Source organism: Acanthopagrus latus, chromosome 1, assembly GCF_904848185.1.
Source record: "Acanthopagrus latus isolate v.2019 chromosome 1, fAcaLat1.1, whole genome shotgun sequence".
NCBI lineage: Eukaryota > Metazoa > Chordata > Actinopteri > Spariformes > Sparidae > Acanthopagrus > Acanthopagrus latus.
Genome location: NC_051039.1, coordinates 4,150,184 through 4,165,912, shown reverse-complemented (window position 1 = coordinate 4,165,912; position 15,729 = coordinate 4,150,184). Strand labels below are relative to the sequence as shown.

At 43.2% G+C, this 15,729-nt stretch overlaps 1 protein-coding gene across 3 annotated transcripts in view; it reads left to right on the top strand.

Annotated features, from left to right (window-relative positions):
• LOC119024399 (voltage-dependent T-type calcium channel subunit alpha-1I-like) overlaps positions 1–15,729 on the top strand; it is a 224,257-nt gene that overhangs the window by 120,405 nt on the left and 88,123 nt on the right. For all 3 annotated transcript variants that reach the window (XM_037107182.1, XM_037107191.1, XM_037107200.1), the window contains one exon: positions 8,696–8,855. In XM_037107182.1, the coding sequence (XP_036963077.1) occupies positions 8,696–8,855 (160 nt within the window). The remainder of the gene's footprint in view (positions 1–8,695; positions 8,856–15,729) is intronic.

Below are 15,729 nucleotides of genomic sequence, written 5' to 3'. Positions count from 1 at the left end.
TTTACTCAGAGCAGTTTTTTTGAAAACATTGTTTTCTTACAACACAGTGAGTAATGCCGGGTTGCAAGATAATCACATTCCAGTTTAATCGGCCCAGCTTCTGTCCACTTAAAGATAAAGGTATAGAATATTTTGTGCTCGCCCTCAATGTACTTACATGGCAACACACACGTCATCTAAGAGAAAGGACGACAAAGCTTAACAAACAACGGTAAGGAATAGACAGGACTGTTTGCAGACAGGTATGTTTGAAAATATAACATATGAATGTATATCTCAAGAACACCAACGATCAGCAGCATTAATAAACTGTCTATTCACATGGCAAGATGAAAACATTAACACATATAAACAGAAAAAAAACGAGCCACAGAACTTATCTTGACTTTATTAACTTAACATAACAGAACATAACCTAATAACTTAACTAAGCTTAAAAGTAAAGGCATTTAGATACTGTATATAACAACACGATGCAATATTAAAAGAAACAAATCAGCGGGAGAGAAGAAAAGAGAAGAAGTTTACCAGCTACATGCACAAGTTCTGAATTCAGAAAGTTTTTGTTTATTTATGTAAGAATCCATCAAACTGCTGAAAAAGTCATTCATTATTCTTTTTCAAGGCCTTTCAGTCATTACTTGGATCTTTTTTGGTTTGACCCAAAACAGCTCTTGTGTTATATATCGATGGTGTTCACTGCTTCACCTTGCTCACAGATCCCTGCTTGTATTGTCAGCAACACAGCAAATGCTGCAGTGCAGCTTGCGTTTCACTCCAATATTCATTGTGGAGAGAATGGGCCCCATGGAACCAGCACCGTTATTGTGGCACCATGTATGCCGACACAATCCCGACCAACCAAATGCAGCCCAAACGCCGGGTCGTCTTGGCTGTAATTATGTCATTTTGATTGTGTGCCTGTTGTTTCAGTGAGCCGGCCTGGAGCTCTACAGGTGCAGGTGTGCCTGTGAACAAATTGATTTTGTCGTGTGCATTTCAAACAGTGACTCAAAAATGAAGTAATCGAAAAAAAAAAGAAAGGCCTAACAGAGAGGTCACATTTCATGTTTATTTCATCTCAGTGTGTTAGTTCGCTGTACAAGTAATTTCATGCTGTGCGAGAGAAAAAAAGAAATACTCTGAAGGACACCAAGTGACAGGGATATTAAAACAACTAAAGTAATTTCATCCAGCCTGAGCTTTTTTTAATTTTGACAAAATCTCCTCAGCACCCGAACACATCACTGAGGCAATGCGGAGACATCGCTGAAGTGTTCTGGGCGCTGCGAGCCCGTCACTTGGACTCAGAAAGTGCTGCTTAGTCTCTGTCCTCCTCGATGAGAATAATCAGAGCTCGCTGCTCGTTGCTTTTGTGCTTTATTTGTCTCAATCGCGCCTAGCAGGCAATCATTTTAAGAAGCTATGAGTACTCTCTAAGTCGGATATGCTGGTGCTTGAAGTTAATGTTGTTTTCGCTTCCTTTATAAGTATAATTGCTAAACCTCCCACTGCTCATAATTCTGCAACATGAACTGTCCCAGCAATTTATTTTCTTTTTTCTTCTTCACTGAAAGCAGCAGCAGAGATTTCAGCTGGTTGCAGGGAAATGTGTGTAGATTTCTATATTGGGCTCATCGTTATACAGAACATACAGTTCTATTAGTATCCACACATGGAGAGCTCTTAAACGTACATGTTTCTATAAGAGGACCATTGATCTATATAGAGTCAAGGACACTTCTGTTGTGTTGTCGTCATATCCAGCTTTGCACGTGTGGTCAGTCAGTGTCCATTCTACCCCTCTGAATGTCTCCTTACTATATTTTTTTCTCCTGTCTTTCTTAGTTGTCTCTCTGATGATTCAGGTGCAAAAAGAACAAAACCCATTTATTTCTGTCTGTGATATCTGAATTGGTTTTCATCCATTTTCTCACTGGTGGACGAGGATAAGGATTTGCTGTTTGCCTGGGGGCGGCTGAAGCTCACTGGTGTGTCAGCGGGTAGAGTAGGTCGGCCACTAAGGTCGCTGGTTCAAATCCCAGCTCCGGGCTGAGCTGAACTGCATGTCGAAGTGTCCTTGAGCAAGATACTGAACCCCAAATTGCTCCTGATGTGCAGTTGGCACCTTGCATGGTGGCCTCTGCCATCAGTGAGGACAGCTGGGATTGGCTCCAGCACAAACCCTGCAACCCCATGAAGTGGTTACAGGATGGATGGAAGCTGTTTGCCCAAAAAGCTAAATATTAAGGGCCAGTCACCAGATCAGTGTACTTTCTGCATTGCAATACTATATGTCATTTAGCCAAGGATGGATGAAATTGTAAACGGTACCCCTCTTTCCAGTGCTGTAATGTGATTTCACCTCTAATCCAAGAGGCTTCTACAGTTCTAACTACCTGGAGGGGAGTTTTCAGGCTTTTACATTTTGTGTGGGAGTGTCCTTACAGGGTCATTAAGGACACCTGTGAGCTCAGAGTTTCAGAGTAATTAGGGCCACTTGGGGGTCGTTGACCCAGCCAGTCTTCATGGGTTCATAGGTCTAGGTGAGCCCAGGTGTGAATGGTTGTTAAGCTGTCTGAAGAGAGAACTCAGTACAGCATCGTAGGTGGGTGATAAGTAATGTCGCAGGCCATCTCCTCTGTCCAGAGATGGTCGTTCCAGTTTGACATAGATGGATTCTGTCTTCTCTGGCCAACATGTTTACACTGTCGTCCTCAAAGACATGATGTTTTTCTCCTTCAGATATAAGTGGACAGCAGAGTCTTGACCCGAGGAGTTGGCCCTCATGTGTTGCGAGTTCCCCAGACAGCTTAACAACCATTCACACCTGGGCTCACCTAGCCCTAGCAAACCACATGAAGCCCCTGACAACTCTGAAACTCAGAACTCACCTTAACGGCTCTGTAAGGACACTCCCACACAGAGTTTAAAAGCCTGCAGCTCCCCTCCAGTTAGTTAGAACTGAAGAAGCCTCTTGGATCAGAGGTGAAACGTCTTCAAGACACATATTTATATATGTTCATGTTTTTTGAGTCTTAAGTTCACAATCATTGAATTGTCTGTTAAAGGTTCTCTCTCTTGAGTGAGGGCTGAGTTCAGTTTTGCTCACGAGACGTCACGACTTTAAAAACGTGTTTAACATTATACAACTCATTCAGCCCTGTAAGTTTCATATTACAGAGAGGTCTGTGTTTACATCATTACATCCCCTAATGGTTGGTAATGTTTTTCGTGCTAGGTGGACTTAATGTGCAATTGAGTGGGTTATTCTGTATGGGGAGAAATGACAAACAATGTTAAGCCATTAGAGTCCAAAGCATAGATACAGCTGTAATCTTGCAATTCTATGAGTAGAGGTGCATTTTCCAATTACTGCGCCTTCTTTTTGACATCAAAAACAGTGAGCCTGTCTGTATCAGAGCTTAGGATAAAGCAAGAGCGAGGCAGTGTAAGGGAGTCACCAAACACATGCGGATTCATGCTTTCTTTGTGATTTATTCAGCAACATTTCGATAAGGACACAGCATTTGGGTTAAGGAAGGGTGAGAGAGAAGAAGAAGCAGGTGAGAGGAGAGAAGAAAGGGACACAAAGAGAGACAAACGAGGGAGGGAAAAAGGGATTATCCAGCTCCATGAAGGATGGGCGAAGATGGACGAAAGGAAGAGAGGGATGATGAGAGGAGAGACGCGGGCGGGGAGGGGGACTCAGATGAGTAGGCTATTACGATGATAGATAGAGCCGAGGAGACAAGTGCAACGGATGGAGGGAGTCGTCGGATGAATAGAGATGAAATGAGCGTCGGGACAGAGAGGATGGAGAGCGCGAGAGTCGGAGATCAGTTGGGGGGAAAAAGGAAGACGATTAGTGTGGATCTTAGAGAAACAGATGAGGCGATCCAAGCATTGCATTCGTCTCTTTTATTTTCTTTCCTGACAATACGCAGGCGGATTGACAGGCAGCATGATCACAACACTCATTCACACACACACACACAAAAAAAAGACTCACACACACACAACTGTGACACATTTTTCTCCTGCGTTAATGAACTGCTGCTGGTTGAGACATAAATCCCAATCTTGCAGCGTCCCTCAGACCTTGAGTCGGACAGAGACACGCTGCTGGCAGCCATGATGGTACACTGTGCTGTACCTTCAACATATTTACAGTGATTGGGTTGCAAATGTGCCAGCCATTAATGCAAGACAAAGCTGAAGCTCATGTTTTAGACCCTGCAGTTAAATTAATGCTTACAGAGAACATAATCTTAGGTTTTACCAGTGGGTGGCGGGGAGGTTTGGGATAGGTTCCTTATTTAGCCATTAATGCTGTTTCATGACTGAGCTAACTAGGCAGGGCCTCTCTCAGCTGGCTCATAATGTTTGGTGCAAGTGGTGGAAAAGCAGTGAGCCCGTTATTAAGCCAGGCAAAAAGGTACAGGTGTGGCGGTCACAGTGGTGGAACAGGAACACGCCGTTGTCGTCTTACACGCTGGAGACGTGAGGCTGCTTCCTGTTCTGTGCAGGATCTGCATGTTTTCATCACTGTGTCTGCGTGTCCAGGCACTGAGGCTTCTTCCTAAAGTCCAGAGACATGCGGGTCAGGTTCATTGGTCACTCTGAATTGGCTCCCACTGGTAGGTGTGAATGCTCATGTGTCTCTATGTGTAACCCAGCTGATGATCTGACAGCAGGGATCGACGCACATGATAAAGTATAGAAAGTCACGTGAAGGTCCCAGTCAGCCATTACAGAGTGACAGTGAGGCACCATCAGTGTTTCAAGGACCCTGAAACTAAAGAAGCTAAATGGGATTTTTTGTTTTTTTTTGTTTTTTTTTTTGTTTTCCGCTGTGAGGACTATCTGATATCACCACGTTGGTGTTGTTCCTTCCTGGAAAATCATAATTGATGCCGCTCCGGGACTGTCACTGCAACCAACCAACCACGCTGTCGTGATGTCATAGCTTTGCAACTTAATTATGATGTTCCAGGAACAACATGGCTGTATCAGATCACAGAAGGACACTGTGTCCTCTGAGAAGATGGCCTTTATCTTATCAGTAAAACTAAACCTGACCCTTAAACATGCTGTGGGTGCCCTGAACAGATCAAGAAAAAAAAAATATATAAACCTCCAACATCATCCCTCGATAGAATCAATCTTAGAGGGGACACAGCTTATTTGAACTGCCGTCGAGTGGTTCGCTCAGGCTTCATCAAATATTGACAGGATGATCATGAACGTGACTAACAAATGTCAAGTTATTTCACAAATGTCCAGCCGAGGTGACCAGAGGAGCAAAAGGTCAGTTTATAACAAATGTACCTGTGCACTGCGCCAGCACCCGCTGCCAAGAGCCCGTTATTTCACTCCGCTTTATTTGTCGAATGAATAAAGAAGCAATTCACTTCAGCAATTCTATTAAAGACAATTTACCCCAGAGCTCATCTCAAGGGTAATTCAATCTCCATGCTGTGGGAGAGAGACACAAACATGGAGTGCTTCACTCATGCAGACACACAAACGCAGCAGCAGTATGAACACACACTTTACAGGCCTATGCAAAGCCACAAACACTTGCATGCTACGTACTTGTAGGCACACTCAGCGGAGGACGTGTGAAGTGACCAGAAGAGTCAGTTAATGGGACGCTAATGGAAATTATCCACGCCGGGTTCCCACTGGCCTCAGCTTAAAGGACTGGGCCTGTTTACTACATTACCCACAAGTCCCCCCTGGGAAAGGATTATTAGCAGCCAAGGTAACGGTCATCAGCACATTCTCTTTCCTCGCCGCCTCCCTCTTTTCATTTATATTCTGTTTATTCTCGCTGCTAATCTCATTTCCACTTTCCTCATTATTTTTTCCTTTGCTCCTCGCGTCCTCCTCCCTCCATCTGCAGCGCTGCTGTAAATGATTCAGAAGACTGAAGTTGCTTTTTTATATAAATCAATCATGGGTTGTTTTATTTTGTCAGCACTTGGTAATATCCCGTGATCAAATAGCCAGCCTGATTATTATTCCAGTAAAGTGACTTTATTTTTATTTCCAATTATACAATTTTGGAACTTTTCATCTTTTAATCACATCTCAAACTTGTGAAAAAGCTGTTTTACTGTTTCCTCTCATCTGCTGTTTTATTGCTGCTTTTTCTGTTGCTTTTTAAATTTTTAACGTTTTTTTTTTTTCCTTCTTGTATTTCTTTGTTTTTTTCAAAACACACTGTACAAAGTTTACTATTAATGATGTTAATTAATTGTTAATATTTCCACATCGGGGTGTTATGGGTGATATTGCAGCACTGTGAGCTGCTGCTGACTTCAAACAGACTTAATCAGTGTGAAAGTAAAAAGAGACGTCTGTTTCAACTTTCTCAAAGGAAATCAGGTTCTGTCAGGCATAAAGAACGACGCTGACACTGCCAGTGCTGAGACTTCAGTTCCAGTAAAGTTCAGTGCAGTTCATCTGGATTCAGATCAAATAATGTGATTTTGTGCATACGCCAATTAAATAATCAAAAACAAGTCCATTATTAGAAATTAACCAAAGTATAAATGCTCGTCTCAGCACCTTCAGTCATGTTTCTTTTCGCCTGACTGGTGCTGAGAGCTGACTGTTTGGGTTTCATGACTTTCTGTTGTTTACATCAAAAATCCAAACTCACCCACCACCCAGAGGTCATGTTGTTGTCTGTCTGAGTTTATTCTTAAAGGATGAGAGACAAAAGACATTTTTTGTTTTGTCATTTTTCCCCCAAAAAAGCTGAAATCTCAGCCCCTTTGAGGGGGGATTTAACTCTCATGAGAAATGTGTATTTTACAGTTGGGATTAGCCGCCTCCTGCTATGCTGAGGATTATTTCCCGCGAGGAGATGAAACTAGAAAGTTTTGTCCATCGGTAGAATATGGATTATTTATAGCGCGGATAGAATACAAAATATGACCCCACATTTTCATAGGATGTTTCACTTTTGAAATATATATTCACTGTTTGTTGTTCAAGTATCCAGGTCTCCTGGAAGGCCGTTCATGGCTCTCCAGCTTCCTCGTCTTCTGCTTCATCAGACTGAAGCATCTTAAACCATTATGTCGTTTGGCAGGACCCCTGGGAGAAGGTCCGAGGTCCGCCTGCCCACTTACTGTTGATTAGTCAGCTAAATGCTGCATCAATCCTCGATCTATTTTACAGATATCATTTAACCCCCGGTTTAGTTTCCTCACACAGATCAGAGCCAGAGTAATGGGCCGTGGGATCACAATTAGTGTGGAGATTAGGAATTGATTAGCTAATTATGATAATAGGACGGCTTATATGGAAATGCATAATATGTTAATTTCTGCACGAGCGATGGAGTGGGAGGGATGAGCGACAACATGTTTGTGTGAAAGAGAGAGAGAGAGAGAGAGAGAGAGAGAAGGAGGTATGTCGGTGGAAAAGTTTTGAATTGTGTGTGTTTGTGTGTGTTTGTGTATTTCTACCACCAGTCAAGTTAAGAATTAATGTTGGTCAATATGTCCCCTGAAGTTGGAATTGATACGCAGCATGATATGACTTCTTTGTTGGCTCTTTACGATAATCAATGTGCCATTTTCAGTAAATTTTCACCAGATCTTTGTTCAAAGATTAATGACGACTGGTCAGCTCATGTGAGTGTAGACTGGCTGTGTCTCTGTTCAGCCTGCTTCTGTCAGAGACTAAAGGTGTGATGCATTGCACATCAGGGCTGCACCTTTACAACAGCTTCTTAAAATGAAGAGGAAGGAAAAAGAGGCATTCGGTGGCCTGAATTTGGAGGACGCAAATGTAACTTTTTGCAGCGCTAGCATCCCAGAATCTACTGGAGAATGACTAATGGTACCAAAATAACCTTGTTTTCATTGGTCCCAATTTTTTAAGGTAACGATCCGACACAAAACCCATAAGCATCACAATGTGCACGTCTCAAAAGGACAAATCAAGCAAAGGTGTCCATTCTTGAAGATGTTTCGCTACAAGAAAAGGCAAGACGAGAGAATAATCAGTCTCCCTAACTCATATAAAATGAAATAAATGACAAAAAATGTTAAAAACTTTTGCTGATATCTGATGTCTGGCTCCTGAAGGCCCAAAACATTGGCTGTTGTCCCGCAATTGTTGTCAGACATTGGCCAATTATTCCTAGATTGTGACTTTGTTGACTGTTTGAGGATAAACTTGAAAAAACATAATGAACACCACCGTAAATGCTGATGGATGAGGATAAGGATTTGACATTATTGTTATTGCTGTTTGCCTAAAAAAAGCTAAATATCAGGGGATTCTGCCACAAAGCAATTATGAAAAAGTCACCAGATCAATTCATTTACTTACTGCATTGCAATACTAAATATCACCTGGGGCCAAACATGACATGAATTTGTTTTTGTTTTGGGCCTGAACTCATGAGGATGCAATGATGAAGAGAGTATTAGGAGCAAGTTTAGCCAGCTATCCTTCAGTCCACTGAGGGTTAAATGTTTGTGCCATGCTCTTTGGATGAAATTGACAGATTCTGCTGGTCTGACCTCTGAAACAACAAGAAAAATGTCACAACTTAAGATTCAAGCTGGGTCACATTCAGTTTAGAAGAAGAGCCGGGGTTGTGTTAGTCGTGCAGAGGGTAATGTCACGTGTGTCACGATGTAAATGTTTGTTCTGTTTGTCTCTTCAGGCATGCGTATCCTGGTGAACCTGCTGCTGGACACTCTGCCCATGCTGGGCAACGTCCTCCTCCTCTGCTTCTTCGTCTTCTTCATCTTCGGCATCATCGGAGTGCAGCTGTGGGCCGGGCTGCTGAGGAACCGCTGCTACCCGGAGGAGAACTTCACACTGTGAGTCACCGCCTGCTCTCTCTATGTGTGTGTGTGTGTGTGTGTGTGTGTGTGTGTGTGTGTGTGTGTGTGAGACAATGTGACGCTCGAGGATCTGCGCTGCATCGGTCTGTCATTTGGAAAGTTTACCCGCCTGTCTGAGTGGGCGTGATATCTGCACACCATCATCTCCAGCAGGCTGTGTGTGTGTGTGTGTGTGTGTGTGTGTGTGTGTGGATGCATACGAGTTGCAGCCAATGAGAAAGTGAGCATGCATGTGTGTGTGTTAGAACACGCTGTGGCCACAACATGAAGCTTTTGCGTCAGTGGACATGTGTGAGTCCACATGCGTCTGTCACCTCTCCTCTCATTACCTGCCCTCCCAGAAGATTAATTACATAATCGACTGATATCACCATTGTGGGAGATGAAGCCTCTCTCTCTCTCTCTCTCTCTCTCTCTCTCTCTCTCTCTCTCTCTCTCTCTCTCTCTCCATCTCGAGTGTTAATATAATGAGGCTTATTGCAAACCAAAATTTGCACAAAGCAAATATCATTATCTTGGAGCCTTTTCTGCCACTTAATTAAGAACTGGCTCTCTCTTTTTCTTTCTCCCGCCTCCCCACCAACCTCCTGCCAACCCTCAGTCACAACCTCTGCTCCACTCTGTCAGATCACCAATACTTTTTTTTAAGCGTAGATGCAAGAAAAGTTTGGCAAAAACAAAAAAGAGAAGGCAAGACAGGAACGAGAAAGGAAGAAAGCAAACTGGGGGGGAAACAAAGAAGTCAGCGGACACAGCTTGTAAGCGATGTTTTAGACTGGTTAATGTCGGCGTGTACGGTACGTTTGACCTCGTTAACTGACCCTAGGATAGTTAAATTGCTCCCACAAGCATCATGGTGCTCGGTTTCCGCCTCAGTGTGGATCGGATTATAACCCTTTCTCAGAGCAAACATGTACGATGTCTTGTGCCGGTGAAAGTCCAATAAACATTTTATAATCTCTCTCACCCAAACCCCGGTCTTGTAAAGATGAGGTAATGATCACAGTCAACATTAGAAGAAGGTAATTTAGACAGTTTGCAGTGCTGCTCTGCCAATAACAGTGTAAAAGTGCCTTTTCGGAAAGAAAAAAAAAAAAAAAAAAAAAGTCCTTTTTAGGCATATAAAGTCTTTTCAGTCTTGTGAGGACAATTTCTAATGATCGTCATCACTATCAATATGTCGCAACAACCCTCATTACACTACAGATGCCTGAGTTTAACTGTCGATTCCATGAGACCAGATTTGTTAGAAGGGAATTCAAACCGGCCAATGCTGCATTCAGATCTAACTTTCATATTATTTATTCAAGTCGGGATGGCTTTAGCTCAGGAGGTCAAGAGGTCTGTCTACAAATCACAGGGTTTGTGGTTTGATCCCCTCCTCCCACTGTCCACATGATGACAGATACATAACCTAGGTTTAGCAAAAGTGCATTTCAAATTTCCAGTCCCAAGTTTGGATATATGGGGTTGGGCCATGAAGGGCATCTGGTTTATGACAAATCCAATGTGCAGATCTTCCATTCGGGGGGATGAGTGGGTGCCGGGGTCAGCCAACAGACGGAAACATCAGCTGTGGTGACTACAAACAAGGAGCGGCTAGAAGAAGAACAACAAGATCTTTCCACTTTATTTTCCATTTATTATTTAATCTCAGGAAAATTCTTCCAAGTAACTCCCCTGGCACCATGTCCCTGAAGTTGAGGCATCACTTGGGAGTTTCTGGTTCTCTCGATGGGGCCCGGGATCCCCAACTGCGGCGTGGAGAGAAAATATTCTGGTTTAGTTTGACTGAATTCGCCTCCGAGGACGTGTTGGACCTGCTGACCTGTTCTTTCAAGGAAACAACATTGTTTTCTCCACTGCTGCGCTCAATTGGCATCATTTCCCGTCCGTCATTATAATCATTAGCAATTGGATACGACAAATCATCTCCTGCCGCGCACGCAGGCAGTCACGTGTTCGTAAACTCTTGCAAGGACACACACTTATACATTCACACACACACAAATGCAAACTATCCCACTGATACACGCAGCAGGGTATCTTGGGTTTTTGAAAAAGCCCGAGCTGTAGGATGCTAATATTGTGAACCCGGTGTGCTGTTCCTTTTCCTTCCTGCTACCGCTAACCTCTACAGTTTGACAGTTGGATGCACTTCCTTTCTTTGGGGTGAACTCTTGCTTGGGTGCATGTGCGGGTGCGATGTTGTTGCAGTGGTATTGCGTGGTATTTTCCAGGATTGCTTTTCTGCGTCTCGGTGGCTGTGGGCTGTTTATTTTGGAGGAAGTAGCAGGAAATTCAATCACTTCTCTGTCATGTCCTTTCAGAATCACAGGAGTACACGCGACCGAAGGCAGCCGCCGACACACTCTCTGCTCGTGTTCTTCGATAGCACAGCGATCACACTTGTTTGAGTGTTTTTTGTTGCTACACTGTGCGCTGCATTTGATTCTTTCCGATAGCAGGAAGCAACAGCTGTCAATCAAGAAGTCAATGTGCTCGAGCTTCCACCCATAAAATTGTTCATCTTTCGGTGAATTCAGGCAGCTGAGTCAGATTTCATTCTCACCCCTCCCTGAATCAAACGGCAGCTCCCTCGCAGGACAGCTTAAAAGATGAGACACGATGTGACGTTCAGGCATGAATCATTTATCGTTTTTATACCACAACCTCAATTTAAAAGAGCCTCGTTTTCCTACGAGCATTATTAAATATAACTTAGCGAGCTTTTGCTAAAGATTCTCATCCTCAAAAACAATGACATTTACGTGCTTCGTTTGTTCCCCCGGGGAAACTTTCACTGGGTTCAGCAGCTCTGCATTGCACAACATGCAACCCGAGGCAACATCTTTACAATCATTCATGTGTTAAAATACATAAAGAGAGCCAACGTTCTTATATTCAAATATAACCAATAGGCCATGAACCAATCACAGTGGTGTATTGTTTTGATTTCACAACTGTATCCAGTAAAACCAGATCATAAAAAAACAGGCATTACATCGTAAGACTGACAAAAAGCTGATTGTACATGTCAGTCCCACCTCGTCAAACACTGAGGCTGTGGAGAGGCTTCAGTGTTTGACCAGCTGGTAATGAGACGCATAAATCTGCCGTCTTAAACTGGACCTTCAGTTGAGTTAGCTGAAGTTTCCCGTGATCACATAAAATGTTAATAATGGAACTTAAGAGTTTTTGAAATGGTTAAGTTGACATTTTTTAAACTGTGTGCCAAAAGGTCAAAGCTCATAGCTCACGGTACGGGCTGGATGATTCACTATTTTCTGTACATCTCTAGGCACCGACTTTTAATTTATAAACTGGAGAAAACTGTGATCCTTCCACCCTTTAACCTTCATGGCAAACAGCACGAGATGATTGAGTTCACTGTAGACTTTAATTATGCCGACAGTGGATCTAACGCCACTGAATGTCATGATTATGAAAAAGGTGAGACATCAACGCCAATGAGATCTTGACATTACTCAAGATCTCACAGATTTTGATCCTGCAATGTTGGTTCAAAACATATTTTATTCTATAACTGTTTTGCTTTTGTAACGCAAGATAAGCTAAACTTACAAAATAATGTATTTTTGCTTCGACATCACACATATTTTGTGTACTTTTATGGAGACAGTTATGAGTTACAGTTACAGTTAAGAGTTATTATTCTGTATGTTCCCAATACCTTTCTGGGAAGTTAAACATGTAATGTGTCACTGTTAAAAGGTAAAAAGAGTCTGGTAACACTCGCTGAGTAATCTCCTTAAAATGAAGTGTACTGTATGCTGAATTTAGTGTTTGCTTAAAGATGTAATTTACGTTTTGAGCTTGAGCTCCTGTGCACTGACTGAAAAAGCGGCTGTAGCATGCTAGCTGAGCTATCAATTGGAAATAATTTTTAATAACTTTAATTAGCACCTTTTGTTCTGTGTTTATAGTTATTAGTTTGTTTCTGGTTTATCAGTGTTCCCTCTCTGGGTCGTTTCAGACAGTTGGGTTTGATAACACGCTCACGCCGTACGTGTGTGTGTGTATATATATATATATATATATATATATATATATATATATATATATATATATATATATATATATATATATATATATATATATATATATATATATATATATATATTTGCAGTTGGTAATGAATTACGATGACTCTCTGCATGTCCCCTGATAACAGCCAAATAAAATAGTAGGTCTAATTTAGGAGCTGGAAGCTTAACAGGTATTGTTTGTCCCCAAATACCTCCATGATTAAGAGCACAGCTAATACCACTGTGAAAACACAGGGCTCAGACAATAACTGGGATTCAGCCGATGGCGAGCAGGAGCCTGGGGAGACCAAATCCGCGGCGAAGCGTTTGATTAGGCCGGTTTGGCTGCACGGAGGAGTGGGCTGGACGCCGATGCGCGCCTCCGAGCCCAGAGAGAAAATAATGATCTGATGAGAGGCTGTGGGGTGGGCCATCACCATGGCAACCAAACCAAGAGATGAGATGGAGAGGGGGATGCAATCACGGGATGTCCTGACCCAACCTGAGTTAATTTCAGTAATGTCATCCAACGTTTGTAACACATGCACGGAAACAGATTTTGTTTCCGACACGACGCTGACGCAAACCGTGTGCGGCGGCTTCAAATCAGTGTTTCCTGGAACGAGAGCACACACCTTTGGCTGGTGGCTCTACTGTCAGGAGTCCAACGTCTCCTCATGTGTGAAATGACTGCTGTCTGTCTGATGCTGTCTGGTGGCGAATATAATCACCTCAGCACACAGAGACATCCAATGCGATAATGAGCCAGGCCGCGGGATCTGCTGTCGCTGGGTGTCGGCTCGGTCGCGAGCGGGAGAGCAGAGATTAGTGGGAGAGGTGGGCGACGGGATGATGAGTAGAACAGGTGGGTGGACGGTCACGTTTTTCTGACGTCTACTTTCTGCTCTCAGGCCGCTGAGAGCAACAAGAGCAGAGTACAAATGGCATTACTTACAGACGATCAACAGGGATTCATAAGTAGGAACACATGCAGTCATATACACACAGTCATGCAGGTTCTTTCTGATGTGTGGGTAATGAATAAATTAACAAAAATCACTTTCATTACTGCGAAATGACATAATTGAGCAGGTGGGCTCAACAGACCAGCAGAGCTTGAGAGAGGAACAGAGAATGTTTCTGACAGAGATGCATGATGTGGATTTTTTCTTTTAGCTGATATCAACAATTAGCTGCTTCGTGACCAACACTGATAAGATAACTGATCATTTCACATTTTTGTATTTGAAGAAAATAATAAACAACTGGTATTTGATGTGCACCTGAGGGCAATGTTGAGGCTGAAAGTACTGAGTACTGTTCCATCATCAGCTTTTACTCCGGGTGATAAACTGAACGTATCAACGGCTTGAGACACATCCGACACTGCAGAGACTCTCAACAGTGAGAAGGACTCACAAAATAGCTGTTGTTCAAGCAACACCTATATTTTTATGAAGGTCTTGATTCAAGCCAGAGACATTTTCCTCCGGGCTGCTTTTGGCCTCGTGTTTGTTTGAGGTACTCAGCTTTGTTGGCCAGGAAAGAAACTGGCAAGGGTGCTTGTCACCTAATTGCACCCTCAGGAGTACTAGAACTGAAAAAAAAAGAAAAAGAAAAACCTCAAAACAAATAGAAAGTGGTCCGACAAAAGAACAGTCTTGTTTTACAAGTGCACAATTACCGCGACACTAGACCACACTTCAGCACTTTTCATACATTCTGCACGATTAATTGCACACTGAAGCGCAGATTCAGCACTTAGAGGAGGAGAAGACGAGAGCGCTGTCACGGGAGAAAGCTGGAAGGAACTGTCGGGTTCAACAGGGGAAATTAGATTGTTTGGTGATGAAGGTTTTGTAAAGAAGCTCCCAGGTCAAACTCCTGCATCATCTTTTGTCATTCAGACCTGTTGAATGTGGTTTTGGGTGCTCAGGTGTAGGAGAGACTTCGACACAGGAGCATCCAAACATTGAAGGAAAGGGGAAACCACGAGAGACACTCAGAAAGGTCTGACAGGTGGGGGTGAGTGCAATCGGTGTGGCCGCGCACCTTTTTAAGCTTTCATCGGCCATATGAGCCAACAGAGCTGCAATCGAGATGAGATGATGCAACGGAGGAGATTTTGGCCAGAATCAAGTGATATGATGGGAATGAAGAACTGATAGGAGAAAATTAAAGATGAAGGAAAAAAAAAAAAAAAAAAACGTCTGAAAGACTCACAGCGAAAGCAACTGACGTGAAAAAAAGGCTTGCAGGTGTCGTCAGGTAATCGCTTCTATTCAGCGCAGGACAATGAGAGAGAGGCCGAGTCACTGAAAGAGACACAAAGAGCGTGACGATGACATCGGCTGAGTGAGACGCCCGGTCGTACTCACAGCGCCGCTGCTGTCGAGCCCTCTCAAATACCAGGTCACATGTAATTGCTAACCAGCGTCTGCATTCGTCTGTATCTCTTTCTCTCGGTCTGCCCTTTAAATATAGCGGCGCAGCCTCGGATTAAAGGGAGATCACACAGAGCTTTGCTGTTCTCCGTCTTTAGTGTCTACCTTGCTCTTTTTGTAATGTCAAGCCCGACACCATCGCTGTCTTTCCTCTTCTTCGCCTCGCACATTACTCTTGTTGGTTTTGCAAGACGAGAATCTCGCCGTCCGACTTCAGTTATCGATCCAGTCACTGATTTTTCCCCTTCTTCTTATCCCTCTCATCTCTTTTTTGTTGTTTTTGCTTCTTGTTTGTGTCATTCCTTTCCATTTTCCTACGCAACATCTTCCCTCACTGCTTCCTTCCTCACTCCCTCT